The sequence below is a fragment of the Leptopilina boulardi genome, unplaced genomic scaffold, assembly GCF_019393585.1.
Source record: "Leptopilina boulardi isolate dan_hultmark-lab unplaced genomic scaffold, ZJU_Lbou_2.1 LbouV2_325, whole genome shotgun sequence".
NCBI classification, from domain to species: Eukaryota; Metazoa; Arthropoda; class Insecta; order Hymenoptera; family Figitidae; genus Leptopilina; species Leptopilina boulardi.
Window position 1 is genome coordinate 5,430,467 of NW_026137891.1, and position 27,499 is coordinate 5,457,965.

The following is a 27,499-nucleotide window of genomic DNA, read 5'->3' on the forward strand; positions in this document are numbered from 1 at the left end:
GTGGTTTCAAGTGCAAGAAGCGTTAAGGAGAAATGGTAAGGAAACTTTTAGTGTGGGGAAAAGGGATACACTCGCCTCTCTCTCTCTCTCTCTGGGATCGAAACGATAGGCTTGCTACTATATAGATCATGGACCTTTTATCGGATCCATCTTCTTATCTGTTTCAGACTCCAATGATCTCAGAGAGTAAAAAGAAAAGCAATCGACTCGGATTTTTCCGGATTTTTCGCTTTTTCAAGATATATATATATATACATATATATATATATATAGTGCTATCTCAGAATAGTTTCTGCTATACAGACTATAAACATTAGCCCCTGTGTCTTTTATTGACAAATACTTTATAAAATATTATATATTTTTTTCTATAACTCTTTTTTTAAATCAATAAGTATTTTCAACCCTTCACTAATTTTTGTTTCAAAAAAACAACCTTGATCCTGGATTTAGCTTCCCTTTGGGAAATCTTCTTACTTTCGAAAGTACGAGAAAATATTAGTTTTGAAAAATGACAGATTAATGAAAGAATTTTTGTATTTCCACTTTTCTCTCATTTCCTTTAAAAACATCAACTCAACGACAATTACTTTTGAAAAGAGAATACATGTTTTGGTAAAGTATATATATACAATTCATGAAATTAGTTACAAAACTAATTTACATATATCGCACAAATAGCAACAGATAGAACTTCGAACAAATATTTGAAACGTTTGTGGAATATGCGAATGCACAACAGAATACACTTTCAAGATTGTTGTGCAAGTAGAACTTTTCAATATATAGAAGAAATTTTCCCCAACAACTGACGTGAAACGTCAAATTCAGAAGCTTCGGAAAAAAAAACTTAGATGTGGAAAATTCACATACACTATATATAATATATAGATACTACAAACCATAAATTATGTACCCGTCAAAAAGATTGCATAGCAGCTAAATTTATTCATGGATTATCGCAAGACTTCAGCACGCATACCTACCCTTAAAACCGACCAAAGATTAAAAGGTTGACTATAATTTAAAACCCCCTATCGCTTGACATTTGAAGAAAAAAATTTATAAAAAATACATTTACATTTAACTAGATTTCGTATGCAATGTTTTCCATAGAGAGAGAGAGAGAAAGAGATTTTGCTTCGTAGAGACTCAATTTCGAGTTGTTGATTTGAAAAGCGATTTAACGTCACAGGATAAATATTCATCTTTTGCTTTTGTTTGGTTTTTTTATTGACTCGCGATTGGTGTATTGGTATATATATTCAATAATATGCACACACGTATGTGCCAATTGAAACGTAATTTTAACGTTAATTATTAATTGCTCATCCGCGTAATTAACACGAAGTGGACAGTAAAGTTATTGTGTGTTTCATCAAAGTTACCTCATTGTATAATATATTATATCATTGAAACACCGAAAATTGCTAATTAGTCATTAATATGCCTATGGAAAATTCAAGAAATTGATCATTTTTAAATTTTTTTATACTGCATCTTTTGTATACTAACATGTTAGTTAAATCTTTAACCAGTCGGTAATATAGAAAGCTACCCAGCTAGCACGTAATATTACTGTAATATTACAGTAACATTATCCGGTAATATTACTGGAATATTACAGTAACATTATCCGGTAATATTACCGGAATATTATAGTGATATTAAAATGTCCGCCTGATGGTGATATTACCGAGTAATATTACTGTAATATTACGGTAATGTTACAGTAATATTACAGATTAATTTTAGTTACTCATAAAGCATCACAATCATAAATATATTGTAATATGCAATATTCTTGTGTATTATTACTGTAATTTTACTGTAATATTACAGTAATAATGCCTTAATATTACCGTGTAATATTACAAAAACATTATCCGGTAATATTACCATGAAGCGGACATTTTAATATCACTGTAATATTACAGTAATGTTACCGGGTAATATTGCTGTAATATTACTGTAATATTACGTGCTTCTTGGGTATATAAAAAATTTCATTTCCAAATTTAACAAAAATAAATGTGGCATCGAGACTAAACCCTAAAATAATCGAATAACACAAAAATCTTGAAAATATGACTTATAGTTTTCGAGAACTAAACGAGATATAAACGCCAATTTTATAAAACTAAAAATCAAACTATCAATTTTTTAAACTAAACAAGTTAAACAAAAAATTACCCCAAACATAACCTAAAAAACAAAGTGGTAGAGTTCTTTGTAACCTACACTATACACTACACTGAGAAAACGATATGTTTGATTCAAACATAATATGTTTAACCCAAACTTAAAATAGCTTTGTTATACAGTCAAACATATTTATGTTTAAATTAAATATATTCTCTGGTTGATTCAATGTGAAAATATATTTAATTTAAACATAAATTATGGTTGATTTCAATTTATTCATAATAAATTTTTATGTTTAAATCAAACATAAAAATTTTAAACATATTTTCAGTTTAAGCCAAACAGAAAATATGTTTGAATCAAACATAATTATTCAAACAAATAATAATTTTAAGCCAAAATAGAAAATATTTTCTATATATTAAAATCAAACATAAAAACTGTGTTGGGTTAAACAAAAACTTTTAAACTGATCTTTATATTTGAAACAAATAATTCTTTTTCTCAGTGTACCAAAAAAAATTGAAGATTTTTTAATAATTATACACACTGTTGTGAGCCTCAGAAAACTGTGGCACTGAAAAAAATATGCTATATTGTATCAACAGCATTTCTGCCAAAGGCATAAAAAATCATTGATTCAAAAACATATGTTATAAAATCTATATAACATTTTACAAATTCTATAGCATATGCTTCAGAATCAATAATTTTTATGCCTTTAACAGAAATGCTGTTGATTCAGTAGCATATTTTTCTCAGTGTATATATATAATCAATTAAAGAAAAATTAACGTAAAATAGCACTACTAAAAGAAAAAAAGAAAAGAAAGCTAATTATTTAATTAAATTGATAAAATAATTTAATTAAATTATTCAAGTTAAGATATATTAATTTCATATATACATATGTTGAAAAGCAGATATCGTTTGGCTTTTGTTCGCTAACGAACTTCATTACAGGGGTTTCTGTGTTGAAAGATAAGCGTGCATCATTGCTAATTACATTCTCAATTAAACCTAATGACACACTTGAAAATTAGAGACATGAGAAGAGAGTATTTAAAGTATGCAATTTTCTCAGACAGAGGAAACAACACCACAAGTGCGTTGTTGGAAAAGACCTGAGAGTTGCTCGTTATCTCATGATAGGAGGCTCAGACAAACAGCCTCATTTGTCACGCTGACCTCTTAGCGACCCCTATCTCATCCCCACGTATCCAAACTGTCAACCTGTCCTCAGGTGGCTCTCTCAACATCCTCTCAACATCTCTCGCAAATATACTATATATATATATATATTCGGTTGGAAAAATATTTTTCTTTTTCATTCATTCAAAAATCTTTTACGTATAGTAAAATAATATAGTCTAAGAAATTTTCTTTTTCTTATTGATATAAAAATGTTGTAAAAGTTTGTAATATTTTTACCCTTATCGAGTCAAAAAATTTTCAACTTGAAAAAAATTATGAATTTTGCTTTTGTATAGAAGAATAAAATTTTACCACGTGTGCTATCTTTTAAATTTTAATCTAATTCAAACGATAAAATCTTTGATGAGAAATAAACAGAGTCTCATTTTTTAAAACACGATTAAAATTTTTATTCTTCTATCGGCAGCTATTCGAAGACAGTATAAAATTTATGATTATCGAAGAACAATTGAGATTTATAATTAAAAAATAATCAACCAAAAAAAACATTCAAAATACCAGAGAACTTATTTTAAATTATATACCAGTTTTTTGCAAAATATATGAAAAGATTTACTCCTACTCACAGAATCTATATGTGTTGCAAGTTTACGATGAAAGTGTGCTTTCAGTTTTGTTTCGAAGATCGAAGAGAAGCCTATAAAATAGTCCTTTAAATTGCTGTTTCTCAAGAAGATGAGAACGAAACTTTTATGGTGTATGAAGCAATAAATTTGACTACTACTTTTTCTAAGTAGTAAAATTATTTCACCAATAAACAGCCTTTTTCATACACTTTTTTACATACAAAAGCGATAAATTAAAGAACCACTAATCCATCAGTATTAAAAACAAAAAAAACGCAAGGTGAGAGACAGGTGGACATAATTTTTTCCAAACTTCAATATTCATGGAGCTCACATTCAAAAATATAAAAAAAAATGAATACGAATCGAAATATGGAAATATGTTCGTTATTCTAATACTTGTTAAACAGGAAAATATTTTTAAAAAAAGATAAGCTTAACGATGAAAAACTGAAAATAAAAATATAAAATATATAATCTCGTTTTTCATTTGAATTTAATAAATTTTAATAATTTGAATTTTTCTACCAAAACTATTTTACTATTACTAAATTCACTGCGAAAAAAAAACGAAGCAAAATTTTATTCAAGTGAACCAAACTATTTTCTACCTGTATATATAAAGGAAATTTAAGAATTCTTTTCTCGCAAAAGTGGCATTTGCACTTTTACCACCGCCTTTCAATTTATTAATTCATTATGAAAAATGGTAAATTATTCAAGAATTTTTTTTTCTCTGTGGTTGATTAAGTAGTTTTCAAAAAATTTTCTAATAAACTTCATGATCTAGAGGAATGGTGAAATAATGTACATTGTTCCTTTTCCAAGAAATGAACTGAATTACGCGAAAAAGCTTTGAAAGCTTTTATGAGAAAATTCGTTTGTCGATTAAGGTCCTCACCTAGCCTTGCTCGTGGAAATCAGACCACGTGACCAAAGTGCTTTTCATCGTTGCAGCTGTACTATACTTCACCTTAATTATACCCCTTCTCTCAAAACCCTTAACTAGAGTCTCACCACTGAAATCTTATATACCTAAGGGTCTCAGTTTTCCTATTATATATTAACTTAAATTTCAATTTATAAGGAACTAATCATTTAACACAAATATAATAGCATTAAGTGTATGCTCAAAAAATTAATATTCATTTTTTAAGATTAATTAAAAATAATAATAAATAATAATAATGATAATATAATGTATTTTTAATTATTAAAAATATTCCAATAAATAATTCAAATAAAGTCAAAAACTTGAGATGCATGATTATGTTCTAAAAATCATTAGTTAGATTTTTTATTTTATCGAATTTAATTTGTCATAAATATTTTTGAGTCGAATTTTTATTGTGTTCAAATTAGTATTTTGCAGAATTTTCATCAAAATGATTTCCTATATTATAGAATTTTTATTTTTTTATTTGTACGAATTAATCATCAAGCATAAAATTTCCATTTAACCGATTTTTTATACTATACAGAATTTTTACATAACCGAAAAAACAGAAAGATTTCGGCGCGATTTTCGAAATCAACCAATCACAATTTTATGGATAATTTTTGATTGGTTGATTTTAAAAATCGCGCCGAAATCTTTCTGTCGATTGTTTGTTCGGTCATTTGCAATTTCGGACAAATGAAAATTCTATCAATTAGAAATTTTGTTAAATGATTTTTCTTTTTTCGGTTAAATAAAAATTCTGAAGTATGAAAAATCAGTTATATGGAAATTATATCAAATAATAATTCGAACAAATGAAAATTCATCTGAAAGAATAAAATGAAAATTCTACAAAATACTAATTCGAACAAATAAAAATTCGGCTCAAAAATAATTATCATTGTGACAAATGAAATTCCATAAAATGAAAATTATAACTAATCATTTTTAGAACATAATCATCGATCCCAAAAACTTTTGACAAATATTTAAATTTTGATTCACCTCTTTGAAATTTAACTTTTGGTACTTAAATAAAGTTTATAATTATAATTTGCATTTTTCACTGTTCTAAATATCATCGAGTCTTATATAAAACAATGTAAAAGGCATTAGGACAAGTTTATACCTGCTTCACTATGTACCAGAGAGTCTGGAATATGATCATCAATTATTTAAACGGTGATGCACGCGAAGCTTGAAGTCTCTAGGGATTTAATACCTCTATGCGTACAATATAGAACGAAGCAATTTTGTTTGGAATTTATATTTCTTTTAAACTAGAATTGTAAAAAAAAGAATTTCATAAAATACAAAGTATAAATTTTGTCATTAAAAATAACAAATAATAAAAGGAAATTTTCCTCTTTAATCAATATAGTAAATTTATAATTAATGATTTTCAATGCAGAAAAAAAACAAATATTTTCGCAAAAAATCGAATTTTAATATTTTAGTATTTTATATAAATTAAAAATGGCAGCTAAACTTATTCTCATGAATATTTTATAAAATTGAAATTATGCCCGGACCATGTAAAATTGTATGTGTTGAGTTCTCATTATAAAGTCTGACCAAACTTGTTCATAACTACTGTGCGTCGACAATGATGCAACAACCCTTGGAGAAGTATAATAATTCGCTTCTGGGACGAATTTTCAACCAGTTCACACATGATGTATATATACATACATATATGTTCCCGGGGTATCCACTGCAGTGAAATGCAAACATAAACTTCGTTTATGTGACTATAAATACGTAAATGCGGTAGAAACACTCGATTCTATTGGTTGGCTGAATTTGGGTGCCTTCATTATAAATAAATAAAGCTGCTATTGCAAATCATATTTTTTTTATATAGAGAGGTTTCAATTTTAAAACTAAAAAAGGCCTCTAAATGGTTTACTACACTGGTCATTAAATTTACAAATATCTGATCTACATATATCATACACTGCTTTTCGGTAAAACATACATGCGGCTAAAAAATTAAAAGCTAAAAGTAACAACGGTTTTTTAGTATGAGTTATGACCACGCAGTTTTTATTATAGGAATTAATGATCTTTTTCTGACTTTTCCCGGATCTAACAATAAATTTGTTATGTATGAAATTAAACAAAACAATACTTTCTTTTAAAAAAGTTTTATATAATTTTTGTTACGGATAATTTTAACCACTAAAAATTATATATATATTTTTTTTAATTAAAAAAAGGATTAATTTGAAAAAAAAAATGAAAAATTCTACATTTATATAACAATTATGTTAGTATACAATACTAGTGTTGTATGTCTATTCCCTTCCCGAAACTTCAGCGAAGCTAAGTATTTTTAAAACTTCTCTATAGTTACTTCTTGAAAGAGCTTTAACTTTCAAGAACGTAGAACGTGAAGTGAGAATTAAGTTTCTTTTCTAAAATTGAATCATGAACGTCCTTCTTTCCCACAGCGTAGAAAGTCCTGAGTCGTTACAAGGTTTCCACACTATGTATATATATATATATATATATAGTAGTGTAAGGTAGGAAAAGATCAAAAAGTGATTTACCGTCACGGGTGTTTATAACACGTGCAAAAAAAATTTATATAAGTGTACGAACAAAATTAAACGATCTATATATATTTTTTACTCTCAATGCTCGAAGAACATGAATATAAAAACGAGAAAAATATAATCCAAATGAAACGTTAGAAATACTTTTTTTTAATAGAAAAAACTAGATTATTTTATTTATAAATATTTTCATTTTCAAAACGAAATCATAAAATCAAAAACGTAAAATATTTTTGAAAAATTACGTACCCAAAAATTTTCATTTTTATTTGTATATATACACGGAAAAAAATCTTAATCTGGAACAGCGATATGTTTCTCTAGAATAGCGAAAACTTTAACTGTTTTAGTGAAATATATATCGCCATTCCAGGTAAAGATTTTTTTCGGTGTACTTTAAAATAAATTAATTTAAAAAAAACTAGATCATTTTTTAACTTCTTTAGCTATTTATATTTTCAGTTTGAAAAAATGTATTTCATTCATTTACTTGACTAATAAAAATTTAATATTAAAATAAATTTTTATTTGATAAATATAGTCAAGTAAACGAATATTTCAATCAAGTAAATTTTATATTCATTCCAAATTAATACAATTGAAAAATTATTTGATTCAAATACTCGATTACTTGGCTGTTATCAAATAAATATTTACTCTCTAAATTTGAATCAGCGAAACGTCGCTAATTTGCAGCTATAAGTATGCAGCTGATTCAAACAGCGTATATACACTGATGAAATAGTGTATATACGCTAATTATCAATGTATTTACGCTGCTTGAATCAGCTGCATACTTCACACTAAAAAAGAAATCTTGATTTCAGCCTATTTTTGAGGCTGAATTTAAGGTGTAAACGGAGTCAGACCAATTAAAAAAGGACAGACTTATGCAAAATATATGGGCTTAATTTAAGGTGTAAACAGTTTAAGACTTTGTTTTTACTGTGTTATAGCTGCCCAATCAGAGATTTTCCGCTGATTCAAATTTAAAGAGTACTTGAAACAAATAATTTTTATTTGAATTAAATAAATTGTATTTGAACCAATAATTTCTGTATTTGAAAAAAATACCATCTCAAATAATAATTATTTGATGCGAATAAATATTCATTTGATAATAGTCAAGTAATCGAGTGAATCAAATAAATTTTTTTTTCAGTGTAAGTAGATATAATTTGTAAATTTCGACCGTTTAAAAATTAAAAGGGGAATATAAAAATTATTTTTAATTCTAATTATGAGATATTTCTAAAAGTAAACGAGAGTAAAAAAAAGAGAGAAAGGGTAGAAATCGTTGAATATGGTTCTTTTCAGATAATTGAACGAATCGTTATTTTTATCGAATGTACCAAAATGTGTATTCACTTGCAAAAAGTTATACCTGATATTAAACACAAATATTAAAGTGAACCAATAATCGAAGAAACCTCTAAATTAATATAGAATTGTTCAAAACTGTTTTATTTAAAAAATCATTGGTTTATCTTTTATATTAAAGAAATATTTTTTTTATTCAAATATAATTTTTTAATACACTGTAAAAAGAAGATCTTATTTTCAGATGAGTCTTAAAATCAGCGCTAGTAGCTCTAATGGAAAATGCCGAGGTGGAATTTTCTTAGACACTCTTCCTGTAATACTTGTGTAATAACGTGTAATACCGTGTAATAATGCTTTATTATGGTGCTGTAATAACGCAAAAAACTCTGTAATATCTCTGTAATAACGTGTAATACTTAGTAATAAGGGTAATATGAGGTGTAATACCGGTAGTCAAGTGTCCACGTTTTTAACTAGTAAATTCCCCCTAGGAAATTGCATTGCGTAAATCAGCAAAGCTGCCTTAAAAATGTTGCCTCTTAAAATAAGACCTCTTTTCAGCCTTAAAAAAGACTTTCTTTTTACAGTGTACTGAGAATAACTATTTTACTATAATAATATTAATAGTTAATTTATTAAGGGGTCTACCCACTTTAGATGCGCTAAAATGAAGGCTGTTTTCAAGAATTTTTCTAATTGGTTTATATTATAAATATTGACATATAAGTTGTTAGACTAAAGAAATACACTTCCGAAATACATGAAAAAATTTTTGTTATTTGTTTTTTTAAAATTTGATATGCATGTAAATGGTAGTTGAAAAAAATCCCCCAAAAAAGACGGGTTCACGCTGTTGATGAAATCTCTGACATGGATTGTCCGAAACCAAAAAATCAAAAAGTTTTGGATTCAGTGTGGTAATAGCTATTGCGCATATCAAGGGATTTTTTATTTTTGCAAAATTGACAAAATGGCGGACATTTTTCGAAAAATTAAAGAAAACCGTGTGTTAGTTTTTTCGAAAAATGTCCGCCATTTTGTCAATTTTGCAAAAATAAAAAATCCCTTGATATGCGCAATAGCTATTACCACACTGAATCCAAAACTTTTTGATTTTTTGGTTTCGGACAATCCATGTCAGAGATTTCATCAACAGCGTGGACCCATCTTTTTTGGGGGATTTTTTTTCAACTACCATTTACATGCATATCAAATTTTAAAAAAACAAATAACAAAAATTTTTTCATGTATTTCGGAAGTGTATTTCTTTAGTCTAACAACTTATATGTCAATATTTATAATATAAACCAATTAGAAAAATTCTTGAAAACAGCCTTCATTTTAGCACGTCTAAAGTGGGTAGACCCCTTAATAATAATAATAATAATTAATATTAACCCACATAGTACGACGAGGTCATTTTAAAACTTCTGCCATTATAGTAAGCTCACACAGTAAAGCTAAAGTAAGCTTACACAGTAAGGTCGTGGTAAGTTTACATGGTAAGGTTGTGGTAGGTTTACATGGTAAGGTTGTGGTAAGCTTCCTGTAAGGTTACTGTAAACATAGAGTAATAAGAAAATATATTAAAAATAATTATATTATAATATATATTATATTATAAATTTTTTTTATAAAAAATTATATATTTGGTAAAGTACTTCATGAACCCTAATAGGGTTTGTTAAATAAAATTTACTGCGCATAAATATTAATAAAATTTATTTATTAATAACATTCTATGTGTACAGTAATAACCTTACAGCAACTTTACAGTAACCTTACATGAAGCTTACAACAACCTTAATGTGTAAGCTTACCACAACTTTACCATGTTAACTTACTACGACTTTACAGTGTGAGCTTACTGTAATGGCGGAAGTTTTAAAATGACTTCAAGTTTACGGTAGGCTTACACGGTAACCTTACAAATCCTACAGATATCCTTACAGTAACCTCACAGCAAGAAGTCGTGCTATGTGGGAATATTACTGTAATAATATAATATTATAATAATACTATAATGATAATAAATTAATATAATAATATTAGTAATATAAATAAATTTTCCCAATAAAAAAGTAAAAAAATCATATTTTGGAATTTGAAATTTTTTGTATTTGTATATATCGAAATTTAAAAAAAAACTCAAGAAGTTTATGAAAGTAAAACTCTTTCTCGCAGCAGCTCAACTTTATATATATATGTACAAAAAAGAAGCGAATAATATTAGCATATCTTCGGCTCTACAAAGAATATCTTGCATGATAGAGCACGTTGAACGTCTTCTATATATCGCGTCCATAAGAGCAGTTAAGAAGAAAGATTGATGGAATTTTCGAAGCAGTCTCCTGTCTTCGAGATCTCACACGTTTTCTCTCTCTCTCTCTCTCTCTCTCTCTCTCTCTCTCTCTCTCTCTCTCTCTCTCTCTCTCTCTCTCTCTCTCTCTCTCTCTCTCTCTCTCTCTCTCTCTCTCTCTCTCTCTCTTTGACTTTCAACCTAACTGTAACGCCTCGCGGTGATTGAAACAAATCGTTAGAAGAAACTTCCAATAAATCGGACAGCTGTTATATTGAACTGACGTTGACTTGGAAAAATTCTCAGACACATAGCGCGCTTCCAAAATCGACTATTTTTCCTCTCCCCCCCCCCACCTTTCTATTGATATTGCACGATAGTCACACACATTTCTCGCTTGAAATCAAATTGAAGAGAACATGCACAAAATTTTTCCGCAGTGGAAAATAGCAGATTTAACTGTCAGAAAAATATATTTTATAGACAAGAGAGAAGAATTTCTCATTTTGTTGTAAAAGCTTTTTGGTCAAAACTTTTAGAAAGATTATATAATTCTGTACGATTATTATATCAATATTATTGGAAATATAGAAAACTTAAAATTCATACAAGCGATTTAAAAAAGATAAAAATAAGACCGAATTGACTGCTTGTAGTTATGATTCTCAACTGTCAGGGGTATAAATAAACATCACGTGTTTTCTAAATTAGTTTTGTAAAAATGAAAAATAAGATTACTAAATACTTTAAATGAAAATTTCGTATATAATTTCGGGTAAATATAAAAAATATGATTTAGAACCGAAAAGAAATGGTACGATGATGGTAAAAGAACATTTTTAAAATTACTATCCATCGTCCAGAAGAAATTATGAGACAAGAGCGCCTCACTACAGCCTCATTTCTCAGTCTTTTCTCTCTTTCTCTCTCTCTCTCTCTCCCTCGCAGTTCTTGGCAAAACACTCGAATGATGAAGTACCTATACATACTCCTTTGGTCTTCTCTATACTATACTGGGCCACATGCCATCGTTATTTTCTCTACTACCCTCGTCTTTTCTATCTTCATTTTTTCGAGGCGAAAAATAATCGCCAAACCGCGTCGTTCAACAGTCACGTTCGAAAAAATTACTCCACCAAAAGAAATCGAAATTAAAATCAAAAGCTTACATTTAAAAAAAGAAGCCGGATTTTTTTTCTGTCGGTGCAATTATAAATACTAATTTATTTTTATAAAAAAGTATTTTTCATTTTACTTTATAAAAAAGCTAAATAAAAAAGGGACGCATGATTATGTTCTAAAAATCATTAGTCAGAATTTTTATTTTATCGAATTTCAGTTATCATAATTATTTTTTTTATTTCTTCAAATTTTTATTTGCTCGAATTTTCATTTAAGATAATAGGCATTTTAAAGAATTCGTATTGGGTAGAATTTCATTGCATAGAATTTTCACTTTATTCTTACAGATGAATTTTCATTTGTTCACAATTTTATAATTTTTGATTAGTCGATTTTAAAAATAGCGCCGAAATCTTTTTGTCGATTGTTTATTCGGTCATTTGCAATTTCGGACAAATAAAAATTCTATTAATTAAAAATTTTGTTAAATGATTTTTCCTTTTTCGGTTAAATAAAAATTCTGTAGTATAAAAAATCAGTTATATGGAAATTATATATCAAATAATAATTCGAACAAATGAAAATTCATCTGAAAGAATAAAATGAAAATTCTATGCAATGAAATTTTACCCAATAAAAATTCTTTAAAATGCCTATTATGTTAAATGAAAATTCACGCAAATAAAAATTCGGACAAATAAAAATTCTAACAAATAAAAATTCGAACAAATAAAAATTCTGTGAAATGAATTTTCGGATATATAAAAATTAAGTAAAGGCCTGAGCAGAATAGAAACGTAACCGGAATCGTAAACGGAATAATGAGTTAGGACAAACAATATGTCTATCCTTCTCTAACTCATTCTCCCGGTTGCGTTTGCGATTACGATTCCAGTTACGTTTTTATTCAGTTAGGTCTTAATATAGATAATCGGTTTGATGAAAATTCTGCAAAATACTAATTTAAAAAATAAAAATTCGGCTCAAAACTAATTATGACAAATGAAATTCGATTAAATTAAAATTCTGACTAATGATTTTTAGAACATAATTACACTCAAAAAAAAATTGAATTCTTTGAATCAAACTTCAGGCAACTTCAAATATAACCAAAATCATCATGGCAAATCAACACATATATTTTCATCAAATAAATAATAATTTCCACATTTTGACAAAAATTTAATTATTTGTGATATAAATGGCGGTTTCGTGTAATTCGGAAATATATGACTCACGAGGAGGAGAATATTATGAAAAACCCTACGAGGAGATTTCACATGAGATTGACAATAATTTTATGTCAATCAAAGTACCAAAAAACATCGGACAAATAGAAGCGGTTCAAGAAAGTACAACGCCTTTAAATTCCATTCGTGTCAATTGTGCACATGGTAAAACTATTTTTGAATATTTTCTAAATAAACTTTTTCTCACAATTGTCATTACATTTACAAATTTAATTATTTTTCATAGAAAATATTTGCCGAGAAGAGTGTACAAAAGTTAATATTATTCCAAACAGGAAACCACCAGCAAAAAAACCAGAAGAAGAATTATTTTTACTCAGATGCAAAAAGCGTGTCTTGCAAACAGATACCGTGGAACACACCCTTGAAATAGAATTAAAAGCACCCCGAAATTATCGACCCTTGCCTAAACCAGGACCACCTCCACCAATTATAGAAATTCCATCTCTTTCCACAGGTAAAAATGGAAAGAGCAAAAAAATCAAGAAAAAAAAGAAAAAATAAAATATATATAAAAAAAACAATAATTGTTAAATAATAGAACGAAAACAATTTTTCACTATAATAAAAAAAATCCGAATATTGAAAGTAAAAAATTTTAAATGTTTATTAAAACTAATTTTAAACTGCATATCATCGATTTTTTCTTTTTATCGAAAAATTTTTCTTTTTTATTATTTATCAAAACTGCACTCATCTTCGAGGAGAAAAAAAATTCGTATTCTGATAACACAACCGATAAAAAAATAGAAACGGTAATTTGAAAAAATAAAATTTTAAAATAACGTTAGATATTGTAAAATTTTAAAAAGACTAAAAAAAACTTGTTTTCCATTTTCATTTGTTTAAATTTTAAATTGAATACATTATAACAGGCCTCGGATCAACTTTAAGGCACAAAAAAAGTCGTTTTAGTCGATTCATATACCAAAAAAAGTCGAAAAAGTCGATTTTTTTAATTTAACAAAATTTAATTGGTTAATGAATATTTTACTTTAAATAACTAATGTTATTAGATATTAAATTCATTTTATTGATTTTGTAATGAGAAAAATTCTTTAATGAATATTATCAAGAAAATTTATTTCGAATATTTTAGAATTGAACAATTGAAAGACAAATTTTCAAAATTTTATTTAAGTAGGACAAGTTTCTAAAAAAAAATTTTTTAAATTCCATTTTTATAATTTTTTTAAATTTGATTTAATCAATTAATTCGAATTTAAAATTTTATCATAGTTTTTAGTTTTGATGGTCAAGAAAATTTCAGGCAATACTTAATCAAGTTTTACAGATTTTTAAATAATAATTTTGGAAAAGTTAAAGTTAAAATTTTTAAAAATAATTAAATTTCAAAAATTTTTGTTAATTTTCAGACAATAATTAAATTATTATCGTTTATGTTTGAAATAAATAAATCTTCAATACAGAACTAAAAATAATTTATCAAATAATTTTAGATAACATTTTTTACAAGTAATTGAATTTTCAAAGATTTAAAATTTTGATTTTTTGAAATTAATTCAACTTCAATTGATTTTTAATTTAAAATTTTTTATGATTTCACTAAAACATTTTATTAGAAATTGCAGACAAAAATACAATAATTTGAAAAATTTTTAATTGAAAAATGCTTTCAGATAATTGATTTTTCAAAGAATATTATAAAAATCATTAAAAATATCTAAAATTTTGTCAAATAATTAAATTTTAAGTGATTTTGAATTAAAATTTTTTGGTAATTTTATTTGATAATTTTTTTTTAAATTATAAACAATTATTAAATTTCATAAAAATTTTAATTGAAAAATAGTTTAAGATAATTGAATTTTTGAAGAATTTTATTAAAATTATTAAAAATAATTAATTTAGTGAAGAATTTTGGTTAAAAATTTGTTAATTAATTGAAATAAAGAAGATTTGAAGAAGATCTGAATTGAATATTAAAAAAACGTATTTTGTTTAAAAATTATTTTTTTAATTTAAAAAAAAGGCGAAAAAGTTGTTTTTATTAAAATAAGTCGAAAAAAGTAGTATAATCCGAGGCCTGATTATAATATCCAAAAAGAATTTAATTTTCCATTGACATAATAATTTTTCAATATTAATTTATTATTTTAATAAAATGGATATAAAATTTAAAAAAGAAAAATTTGAACAATATCATATTTTGCAAATTGAAAGACATCACAAATAAATAAAATTAATTTTAAAAAATAATTTTCACCCATAAAATAGGGTTCCTCTGTATACTAATTACTTTCCTGTTCATATTCGATATATCGATACAAACAAAAGTGCTGCCACCACAACAAGAAAATCATATGTCAGTTATTCCCTTCATTCGCTGCTTGCTGTTTGTTGTATAAACGAAGGTATGTAAAATTACTTTTTTCAATTTCTTTATTCTTTTTTCTGTCTATCGATTTTATAGTATTTTAATCAGATTAATTTCTATTTTCGCTTATCGAGAAAACAGTTCATGAAGTTAAAGTGTCAAAAAACAATAAAAGCACGTGGGCACTGAAATTTTGATTCAGAATATTCTGAATTATTATGATTATATATCAGTCATCAACTAACATAAATAACTTATCAAGTGAAATAATTTGATTTGTATAAAAGTAATATCTGTTTAAAAGTAACTAAGATTTCAGTCGATAACGTAGGTGCTATGCATATATAAATAAACCGACTGTAGAAAATAACAAAAGAAAAACCAAACAATAATATCACGGATAAAAACAAATTTAGAAGATTCTTATTATCAATGCTGATTTTTACAGTTTCTCTAAATTATATAGAATCATTAAGAAAAATTTATTATTTTAATTGATATTATACTGATAGTGTCATCGTATACAAATGATTGCAATTTCTCATAATATGTAGGCGAATACTTTGATAATTAAAGTAAGATTAAGGTATCACATCGGTAAAACCGTTTTCTATAGATTTTCTTGAAAATTTTACCATATGTTTTTATTATCATTCTTGACAAATTTGCAAAATATGAAGAATTTTCGCCGTACGAAACCAGAGATATTAGCAATCTCAATAATATAAAAATTATTATTTAAAAAGAAAGTTAATTAGGAAGTTACAAAGTTATTTAAAAACAGTATGAATCAATTAATTGATATAAATTTTGTTTTATTTATTATATTCGGTTCTAAATGCTTAAAAAAAATTAATTAATTAAAAATATATTTTCAAAATTAACTTCTTTTTCTTTTAACAAAAATCATTGAAGATATATTGTTATTCATTAAATTTTTTTTCTTATTTTTCAGTTTTGGAAATAAAAATGAGCGATTCTGAAACATACGATTCTGATACACATTATTGTTCGGAAAATGAAATTGATTCTAATTCCAATTTAGAAAATGAATCTGATATTGTAACTGCATCATCTGAAAACGATGAATTAATATCAGATGACGATACAGAATTCAATTCCAGTTTACAAAATGAATCTGCTATTGTAATTGAATCATCTGAAAATGATGAATTAATATCAGATATCAATACAGAATTAAATTCCAATTTGGAAAATGAATTTTTTATGGAAATTGAATTAATTGAAAACAATGAATCAATACAAGATTTGACTGGAGAATTGAATTCCAGTTTGGAAACTGAATTAATTGAAAATAATGAATCAGTATCAGATTTCACTGCAGAATTGAATTCGGTTACGCCTCAAGAAACACAGTGTCATGAAGCTTGTATGAAATTAAACAAAATATTCTCCAATATTGATCCTGAAGTTATTAAAAGGATTTACATTCGCCAAGCGAATGATACCAATTTAAAGAATGAAGATTTATTAAATGCCGTTGTTGAAGAGATTTTAAATAAAGAAACAAACAGAAATCAATTTGAAATGTCTATGGATGTACAGGAATCAAAAAATGAAACATTTGAAGCAACAGCGTTTTCAGGGACTGAAGAATTAGAAAATAATGCTCTAGAAACAAATGAAGAGGATGAAAATGAGAATGAAGAAGAAACAGAATTTGAACCTTTTGATGTTGAACAATTTTTAATAGTAAAACCAAATGCAGTAGAATATTTTGAAAATCCTGCAAGAAAATGTGAATATAGTCCAACTATGTTCGAATTATTAAAAAACTATTTCAGAAAGTTAACGGTAAATATTTTAATTTGTATATTAATTTTATATTACTTATATTATAGCATGCATGCCATCAATTGCATTTAAAAATTTTATAATTAATTATTTTTTTCTACTTTTATTTTACTAGCATTTTATCAAATAATTTTCCTGATCCAGATGAACCAAAAGTTCTGAACGTTCAAATGAACTAAAATATTTTTTTCAATCTAAAAATTATTAAAAATTATAATATCAATGTAAAATAAAACAGTAAATTAAACAATTAATAAATTAATAACTTCTTTTTAGATATCTAAAACAATATTTTGTAATAAAATTCGTATTTAAAAAAGTCGCAAAAAAAATTTTGTTCATTTGAACGTTCAAAACTTTTTACTCATTGATCCAGAATTTTTTTTTAATTGCAATAACATTAAAAAAGAATAAAACAAATTTTACTTTATAGGTATCAACCATAACCGAGGAGTATACGAAAAAGGGATTCAATGCTGTTAAAACATTTCAATTATTAAAAATTATGAACAACGAAATTAAAATAAATCGAGAGAAAACAAAAATAGAAGCAGAAAATTTGCAGGCTATGTTTGAATTCAATTATATAATTCATAGAGAAAGTATACATGATTTTATTGCACAGCAAATAGATCGTGAAGAAATTATACTTCAAATGATGAGGGTTAGTGAAATTGTATTAAAAAATTTTCATCAAAAAAAGCAGTAATTAAAATTTTGTAAAAATAGAGAAAATTTATCATAACAAAATTAATATTAAAAAACAAGTTAAAAAACTATTAAAAATATATTAAAATTTTTTTCAGGAAAATGAGGAACAATTAGAATGCGAATGTTGTTATGAGAAGATAAATTCTTCATCAAAATTGGCAATAACTTGTCAAGAAGGACACGTTTTCTGCAATAGATGTGCAATTCTAGGAACAAATACTGAATTAGCAAAAGGTTGCCCCCGTATAAAATGCTTTCAAGAATGTAACAGCGAATTTAATTTAAATTCATTGCAAAAAATTCTTACGCCAGATAAATTCAAAATTCTTTTGTCAAAAGTACAAGAAGGAGAAATAGCAGCAGCTAAAATCGAAGGATTAGTATCGTGTCCATTTTGTTATTATGCTTCAATTCCACCGGAAAATGATAAAATTTTCACCTGCATGAATCTCGATTGTGGAAAAAAGTCCTGCAGGTAGAGAAAAATTAATAATATTTAAAATAAAATTTATTACTAATAATTTAGTTATGCTATTTTTTAAACTTAAATCTTGAAATTTAATAGATTGTGCAAAAAACTGGATCACTCGCCAAAAGAATGTGAGAGAATAGAAAAAAATAAAAAAGCACGTTTGATTTTGGAAGAAAAAATGACAGCTGCTTTAGTACGAAAATGCAGATGTGGTAAAGAAATAATTAAAGATGGCGGGTGTAACGTTGTTACTTGTTCTTGTGGGGAAAGTTTTTGCTATTTTTGTGGAAAGTCAGGTATTACACATGATCACATATCACGAGGGTCAGTATTTATTATTATTATTATTTTCTTTTAAATTCGCTTTTCGCCTACAAGAATTTCAAAATATTTTTATTTATTTTTAGATGTGGTACTCCTATTACTGCTAATACAGATGCCTCTAATGTTGTGTATGTTGCACAAAAAATAAAAAATGAACTACTCAAAATTGATCCTAATCTCGAAATTAATATGGATTCAATTCTTCCAACAGTTCATCATAACTCTCATACAACAATTGTTTCGGTAAAATATTTTAACTTCCAAAATTTATTTTGCATAATTTTTATTCAAATTATCCAATTATTTTAACGAGATTTAAAAATAATTATACTAAATTGTTAAAAAAAATCAACTTACCAATATCTTTTGAATATCTTTCCAGACCCATGCTCTAACGGAATCATCAACACTTCCGGAATTGTAAGATCTTTCTATTATCCTGAAAATAGAAAACCATATCATGAATATATTTTTTATTAAGATTTAAATTATTATTTTAATTATTGATATCAGTTAAAATTGTTTTTATTTTTAATTTAACGTAAAAACCATTACTTTTTTTTCATCGATTAAAAAAATGTTCACTTTTAGTTTTGTTTTGTACACTTTTTATTGGTTATCGGTTTTTCATTTCAGTGAACGTCGAATAAAGTATATATCTATTTTCTGAATGATCCGCAATACAAACTGTATTAAATTTCGATACGTTTTAATATTAACGATATTACACTTAAAAATAATTCAACATCTTTGAATTGAAGTTCAGTAAAATTTTTTTTTTTTTAATAAATCAATTTAATTTTGTTAAATTATCAAGTTATGTTTGAAAATCGATGATGAAAAATCAATGTATGTATTAATGTTACTTGAAAATAAAGTTTGAATACAAAAACAATTATCCGAAGTACAATTTAACCTCAAATGTTAAGTACATATATTATTACACTAATTTTTCATTATTGAGAAATTAATAATGTTGTTCATATATTTTGAGGTTATTAGATAGAGAAAATAATTTAATTACTGAAAAAAGATTGTTAAATGATGAAATTAAAATAATTTTAAATGAATACTAGATTTTCAGATATGCGCAATGCAAATATCCGGATAGACAAAAATAATATATTTTTTAAAATAATAAAATGATTGAATTACCTTAAATTCCTCATCTTTAAGCTTCTAGAAACTCGTAACACTATCAAATTTAACTATTTTTTGTGAATTTTATAAAACTGTAAACTGGATTTGTAGACACAACTTTTGGAGGTGTGGCACAAATCGAAAATTTGCAAAGATGGTAAATTTTCATCTTTTCTTATCACGATACTTCAAATAATTATTAATTTCATATTTATATTGACATTCGAGTAAAAATCACTAATAAAAAACACTATTTTAAATGTTAAAATAATTAATTTATAAAGATAAAATGTTCACAACACTTTATTTCCTTCGTTCCCATTCAGAAGTGTTCAGATGTGAAAAACCGCCAAAATAAAACGAGTTGATAACTACGTAAGTCAAACTAACCTCTTTAAATAATTTTAATAAATTAAATTATTAACTCAAGTTAAATAATTTGCACTTTTAAAAAGCAAAAATAAATAAATCAATAAAAATAGTTAATTTTTTTTTATAAAAATTTTTTATTGAAAACTAAAAAATGTTCATAATTTGAAAATAACTGTAATTTGTACCGGAAGTTGAGGGTATCATATTCATTTCCGTAAACCTTTGTGTTGTGTGCTTTAAGAAAGTCGCCATTTTTATTACCACATTGAGTTATTCACAGTGACTTTTATTACGTGCATACTGTGAAATATAAAGCTAAATTTAAAATCTGGCTATTTTAATGGCATTTAAATGTGTAATCAGAGGCGTTCATGAAGGCAGATCGTTGACTGCTGATCCGGCTTACTGACCAGTAAGTTGTTAACCTCCTCGTGGTATTGTTTGATTTTATGTTAAACGAAGTACTGTGCTGGTCGCGGAACTTATTCTAGGGTAAACATATTTTTTTTTTTTTATTTTATTAAATTAAATACATTACATAAAATATTTACCATAAATTGTGTCAGAATAGATATTTTCTAAATTTACTATTTATTGGTTAGAATGCGAGTGGCGTTACAAACATTTTATTAATAATACTGTAAAATTTATATTAATTTACATTAATATAATAAAAGTTTTATTCATCTTTGTTTAAAATTTTCTTTTTCAAAGACGCATTTATGTATATTATTTTATCATAGCAAGATAAAGAATTTCTTGAAATTTTACGTTGTGTTATCGTTCATCTCTACATTCACAATTATGTATAACCGGAAATATACATACTTATACTTGATTTTAACTATGACAGTTTTCATAACATTTTTATTGTGTATTTATTTAATTTCAAATTTTCACAGGTTGAAATTTGTGCTATATATTATTTAAATTAAAAAAAAAATGAATAACCCCGCGAGCACAAGTTCTGGTGTAAGAGAAGATCTTCCGCCATATAAACAAAATGTTTATTACAAAATTAGAAGCATATTTCCAAATATAGATGCACAATATATAAAAAATATGATTTTGAATCCTAACACATATGGAATAGAGGATTCTGAAAACAGTGAACAATTGATTGTCAATATAACTGAAAATTTATTAGCAAATGGAGCCGATCATGTGGATTTAGAGAATGTTGGAGTCAATTTAGAACCATGGAGATTTGAAACTGCTGCTGCTTATGATGTTCAAGCAGAAAGATTAATTGGCATTTTCCCAGATGCCGATCCTGAGTATTTAAAAAATTATGCCAAAACAAATTTTAATAATCCAGAAAAAATACATACATTTATTGAAGACAATTTAATAGAAAAAAAATACCCAACTCGTGATGATTATGTAAAACGAAAAATATTCGAAAATGAATTTAACAAATATTTTACCAAGTTTTCTGCAAAAGAATTTCTTAAAGAAATTCCAAACCCTGTTCAATATTTTGAAAATATTAACAGGAATTCTCAAGATAATGTTCTCATACTCGCACTTTTGCTCGAACTTTTTAATAATTTGGATGTAAGTATTTTGACATTTCAATTAGTAATTATTTTTTTTTTTTTGTATATTAATTGTAATTAATATATAATTTTTTTTTCTTTATTTAACAGCAAAGTTTGATCCACAAAGAATTTACTTCTTGTAAGTATAATCCAAGTTTAACAGCGAAAATTTTGGAAGATAAACACAATGGAATTTTAAAACCAATTTCAAGAGATTCGTTAAAAAACTTACAAAATCAAGTGCAAGAGTTTTCTTTTATTTGTAATAGAAGACTTATTGATAATGAGATGAATTTAAATGATTCACAAGAAGACTTATTACAGTGTGAAGTATGCTTTAATTTTGATTCACCATCAAAAAGTTCGACATGTGACAATGGTCACATTTTTTGCAATCAATGCATTTCTTTTGGCACAGAATGTAAAATTGCAGATGGTATTTATCATATTGCCTGTTTCGCTAACTGTAAAAGTTCTTTTAGTCAAAAGACCTTGGAAAATGTTTTAAATTCCAAAATTTATAATATTTTGATGAAGAAATGGGAAGAGGAAGCAATTGCTGCAGCGGCAATCAATTTAGAAAGCTGTCCATTTTGTAATTTAATGGTTGAAGTGCCAGAAGAGAGCAAAATATTTTTCTGTATGAACGAAGATTGTAAAAAACAATCATGCAGGTTAAAAAAAATTTTTTTTGATTCAATATTGAAAAATTATTTTAATCGAAACACTAAAAATAGATTTCTACTAAATGATGAATTTTATATTTTGAGCAAAATTTTTATCCAATCGGAATTACACAATATTTTACACCCTACTTTTATGTAAAATTAATACGTATATGCAAAATTTATATATTTTTTACAATATAATAGTTTTATTAATAAAATAAATAAATTTTCTAGGCGCTGTAAGAAACTTAATCATCTTCCTTACGAGTGCGAAGATGTTTTAGAGTTACAAAAGGCTCGATTATACCTAGAGGAGAAGATGACTAGGGCCCTAATTAGAAGTTGCTTGAATTGTGGAAAAGAATTTTTAAAATCAGATGGATGTAACAGAATGAGTTGCCCATGTGGCTCTTCGCAATGTTATCTCTGTGATAAACCTGTGTCTAATACGGATTATAAACATTTTAACGGCCAAGGAGCAAGCAGGCATGACTTGTATGTTAATTTTATATTTTATAGTAAATAATAACAATATATGTAAAAAAAATCTTGATCTTAGAGAGTTTTAAAAAAATACAGGTGCCCTTTGTACTCGGATGATAAATATCAAGAAGCGCAAGTAGTTCTTGAAGTGGCAAAAATTACTAAAGAGGAGATTTTAAAAAAAAATCCAGATTTCGATGAAGATGTGGTTACGAAATTATTGCCAATATTACCTGAAAGAGCAGAAGGTCCGCATGAACAAATTCCAAATTCAAATCAACTTCCCGTAAGTACATATTTACATTGAAATGTAATTTTCTTCAAATAGGAAGGAAAAAAAATTAACACGATCATTATTTTTCAGGAGCACGCTTTAAAAGTCGCCAAAGCGATTGCCCCTTGAAATTTTTTATTTTTCAAAAAGTACATTTTTTTTAATTGTTTACGATTTTCAAGAAAAAAATGAATTTTTCTTTTTTGTTTATATCAGTGATATTAAGATTACTTATTTTCGTTTTATAATTAACTTAGACTTAAGCACAAAAAAATTAAATTAATATTAAAAGTTTAGAATAATTGTTCTATCTTTTTTAAGAATCAAAGTAATATTAATAGTTGTTTTTTTACAAATAAATTTATTAATAAGTTCTTTTCAATTTTTATTTGAAAAATAAAATTCAAATAGAAATGAAAAACACATTTTTTCTTGTAGAAAAATTAGAATCTAATGGAAAAAATGTTTAATTTATTATCACATATGTAAACAAAACAAAATTTTTGAACGTATTCTAAAAGGTAGGTGGGGGTACAGTTAGAAAGACAATCTCATTGGAATTCCATATATCGATTGTGTATGTCGACTTAAAGTGGGAAACGAAACCTCACGTGACATACCGAGTTTCCCAGGGATTTTCAAACCCTCGCGATATTCGAATCCGTGCTGAGAATTCAAACACGAGATGGAAAAGCCTCGTTTTCTGTATTGCTAAAATTTCGATATTATAGTATGAGAGAATTATTCCGCTCAACAATATTGAATTATTTGAAACTATTGATAGTTTATTAATTTCGAAATTGTTTCAATTTTGAAAAAAATACATTCTTACAAAAAAAATTATTTCAGACAGTTTTATGGCTTTTTACTAATAAAAGATTTTAACTTTTAAATTTAGATAATCGAGAATGAGGAAGTATTTAAACATATTTAATAGAATTATCTATTTTAGTAATTTTATTTAAATTTGTAAATTTAGAAATTCCAGTGTTAAAATTTTAAAGGGATGAATATGTAAAAATATCGCACTGAGAATTGCGAGTTTAAACAAATCTTTAAAATTTCCCAACTCGGGAATTTGTGAATTTGACAAATTTAAATAAAAATGAAAATAGAAAAAAATAATTTAATTAAATATTGTTTATCCTATTAATAATTTATGTAATCGAAATTATTTCTGCAATTTTTAATTACGGGTTTTAATGTTTTTAAACTATTTCTACGTTATACATTTTTTTCTCAATTGCTTTTGACAATTGTCGCAGTTTATTAATATTCACAAATAGTTTAATTTTTTTATGTCATGAATATTTAATTAGAAGTTCAATTTTCAATTTAATCAATGAAAGGGCGCGAGTCATAAACATATAAATTTGTTTCGAGATCAATCTCGCCACCTGTTTCAGATTTATATGTTGCGAGTATTATTAACAGCGGTCATAAAGTTTAAGATAAGCTTATTAGTTCCACATTTCCCCTTTTGTATACTGTTTCTAATGTGGTATATAGGTGAATTCAAGCTGTTGTCGGAATTTAAACAGCAGTCTCTTTATCTTATTAATAGCCTCGTAAAACAAAGAACTGGGAGGTAATAATTTGTTATTTGCGTAAACGGGAAAACGAAATTAAACAAATTTTCTTCATTTACATTTTTCTTGTTTTTTTTTTTTTAAGGGAAGTAAAAAATTTATGGAATTTTATTATTGTTGCTTTTTCATTGTCTAATTTGATTCACGAAAGAGAAATATTGTAATCAAGTTTTAAAAGCAGTGCTTTTCATTAATGATGAATGAGAAATAACAAAAGCTCCAAGTATATATATGTATATATATTCAGAAAGGAAATAATGAAACAGTCGAGGAAAGCAGTAACAGTATTTTCTAATTCGATGGGCTTCACATTTGCATTTCTCGAATATCCTCTTGAAATAGTCGTATTAGTTTTTTTTCTGATGTAAAAAAAAAGTTTTTCATCCTAGAATTTATTTTGCGCAGTAATTATTTAAGGGCAAATTACATATTAATAAATTTAATTATAAGTATAAATACTTAAATAATTATTGTTGCTTAAAAGTTATTTTTTAATTATAATTAATAATTATTTTGAAATTCGTAGATCAAAATCAATATTACTTTATTATCCTCAAAGAAAATTAAAAGAAATATTTGCGAATTTTGCTTTCTTTAAATGTAAATTTTTTTTCGAATTCTTATTTGTACTTATATCGCTGAGTCCATCTAGAGCACGGAGGCAGAATTAGAAAGTAACGCGTTACCTACTGCGGGGAATGAAAAATCTTTTATCCTAGAGAAGTAGCATAACAGATATCTTTTTTATACCATAATAAAAAAATAAGTTGATTAAATAATTAAATTTAAAAAAATAAAATTAAAACAATTTTTTGAATTTCAGTACTATTATTATTCATATTATTAATATATTATTTTGTAATTTATAATAATATAAATATGTCATTATTATTATTAATAATAATAATTCATTAAAATTATTAGTTTTTTAAAAAGGTTGAAGCCCACTTTGAAAATATTACAAATTTGTTTACTGTCTTGACATTTCTATTATTGGTGTGTCATTTTTTATCCTGACAACTGTTCATAGAAGTGACAAATATTTTTTCATATTTTTAAAACTAGTAAATGTTTAAATTTATAAACCAAATTGAAAATTGACATCGACGCTGAGTTACGAGGCAGACAATAAATTTATTCGTTACTTCTGAGAGGCAATACAGACTTAGCTTTTAGACTTAAGAAAATGGGGGAAGGTGTACATAAAAGAAGTTCTTCAAATCAGCAAGATCAAATTGAAAAGCAACTTCCAGGTAAGCATTACGAAATAATTTATTTTTTTTTAAATAATAAAAATCAATATTTATTTTCTAAATATATTTGTATTTATATTTTAATATCAAAACAAATTTCACATTGTTATATTTTACCTATTATATTTAAAAAATATTTTTAAAAAAGAATAAAACTATTTTATTATAACATTTTAAATGTCAGTTTCAGAATGAAAAAACTTGTGCTTTTGTATGTCATTTCAATGGCAATGATGGGATTCGGAAAACCATGCAAATATTGGTGCAAAACGGACAACTGGGAATATTACTGTTGTCCAAAGAATGATGAAAAGCCAAAAGAAGAAAATTCTATGACATCAATGATGGGAATTTTAATACCGCATTTGTGGTTCGCTCTTGGATTTCCGAAAATTTATCATCATGCACAAATTCCTTGGGAGGAAAAGTCAGAACATGTGAAAAAATGTCCACCTGTGAGGCACGCTTGTCCAAGGAGCAACGATTGGTGGTATGATGCTCCAATTTCTTGTTATAATGACGATGAATGCATTTCTTCCGCGAAGTGTTGTTTCGACATTTGTCTTAATCATAAAACTTGCAAGCCTGCAGTTTAGTTATACTTATTCAATAGTATAGTCATATTTTTAGTTTAAATATTAATTTATTTATTTATAAATAAATGAAGAAAATGTACAATAAGTCTATTATTTAGTAAAATAATAGTTTAGAATTTTTTTTCTAATAGATAATAAAATAGAGGAAATAATTTCTGTTGTAAATATCGCTTGAAAATAATTTTTAATTTTAAAATATACAAACTACAATATATATTTCGTGAATTAAATTTTTTTATGATAAATTAACATTTTAGAAAAATTCTAAGCAGTGACTTTCAATTTTATTAAGTATCATAGAGAAAATGTGAATTTAATTTTAAAACTAAATTACCATGAGAATGACAAACAAAACCAGACAATTGGTTGGATCTATTTAAGAGGCGTGCGAATTTCCGAAAATGTTTACTATCCCCAAAAATATGACCCCGAATAGTCTGGTATCCCAATTACAAAAGTCATGATTAATCTACCTCGTAGATGTCATCATTATATTATCGTAGTT

At 25.9% G+C, this 27,499-nt stretch overlaps 5 protein-coding genes across 6 annotated transcripts in view; 4 read left to right on the forward strand and 1 right to left on the reverse strand.

The window, feature by feature from the left end:
* The window catches only part of LOC127284564 (major facilitator superfamily domain-containing protein 12-like), a 376,445-nt gene extending 364,964 nt beyond the window's left edge, over positions 1–11,481 (reverse strand). The window contains exon 1 of the mRNA XM_051310064.1: positions 11,469–11,481. The gene's annotated coding sequence lies outside the window, so the exon portion shown is untranslated. The remainder of the gene's footprint in view (positions 1–11,468) is intronic.
* Positions 11,482–13,243: 1,762 nt separating this feature from the next.
* Positions 13,244–14,049, forward strand: LOC127284588 (uncharacterized). The gene is made up of 2 exons (XM_051310102.1): positions 13,244–13,562; positions 13,645–14,049. Exons 1-2 carry the CDS (start codon positions 13,370–13,372, stop codon positions 13,920–13,922), a joined length of 471 nt encoding a protein of 156 aa, XP_051166059.1. The 5' UTR covers positions 13,244–13,369; the 3' UTR covers positions 13,923–14,049.
* Positions 14,050–15,656: 1,607 nt separating this feature from the next.
* Positions 15,657–19,964, forward strand: LOC127284587 (putative leucine-rich repeat-containing protein DDB_G0290503). The gene is made up of 7 exons (XM_051310101.1): positions 15,657–15,793; positions 16,712–17,571; positions 18,005–18,235; positions 18,378–18,757; positions 18,848–19,078; positions 19,162–19,321; positions 19,461–19,964. Exons 2-7 carry the CDS (start codon positions 16,726–16,728, stop codon positions 19,500–19,502), a joined length of 1,890 nt encoding a protein of 629 aa, XP_051166058.1. The 5' UTR covers positions 15,657–15,793; positions 16,712–16,725; the 3' UTR covers positions 19,503–19,964.
* An 846-nt stretch (positions 19,965–20,810) lies between these two features.
* On the forward strand, positions 20,811–23,930 carry LOC127284589 (uncharacterized). 2 transcript variants are annotated; one of them, XM_051310103.1, is made up of 6 exons: positions 20,811–21,082; positions 21,493–22,147; positions 22,240–22,805; positions 23,034–23,294; positions 23,379–23,568; positions 23,647–23,930. In XM_051310103.1, the coding sequence occupies exons 2-6, from the start codon at positions 21,533–21,535 to the stop codon at positions 23,683–23,685; spliced, it is 1,671 nt and encodes a 556-aa protein (XP_051166060.1). In that variant the 5' UTR covers positions 20,811–21,082; positions 21,493–21,532; the 3' UTR covers positions 23,686–23,930. The 2 variants fall into 2 exon arrangements, with proteins under 2 accessions (XP_051166060.1, XP_051166061.1); XM_051310104.1 differs by having other exon boundaries at positions 20,811–21,002.
* Positions 23,931–25,940: 2,010 nt separating this feature from the next.
* Positions 25,941–27,193, forward strand: LOC127284590 (uncharacterized). Its single transcript, XM_051310105.1, has 2 exons — positions 25,941–26,398; positions 26,583–27,193. Exon 2 carries the CDS (start codon positions 26,590–26,592, stop codon positions 26,992–26,994), a length of 405 nt encoding a protein of 134 aa, XP_051166062.1. The 5' UTR covers positions 25,941–26,398; positions 26,583–26,589; the 3' UTR covers positions 26,995–27,193.
* Positions 27,194–27,499: the final 306 nt, after the last annotated feature.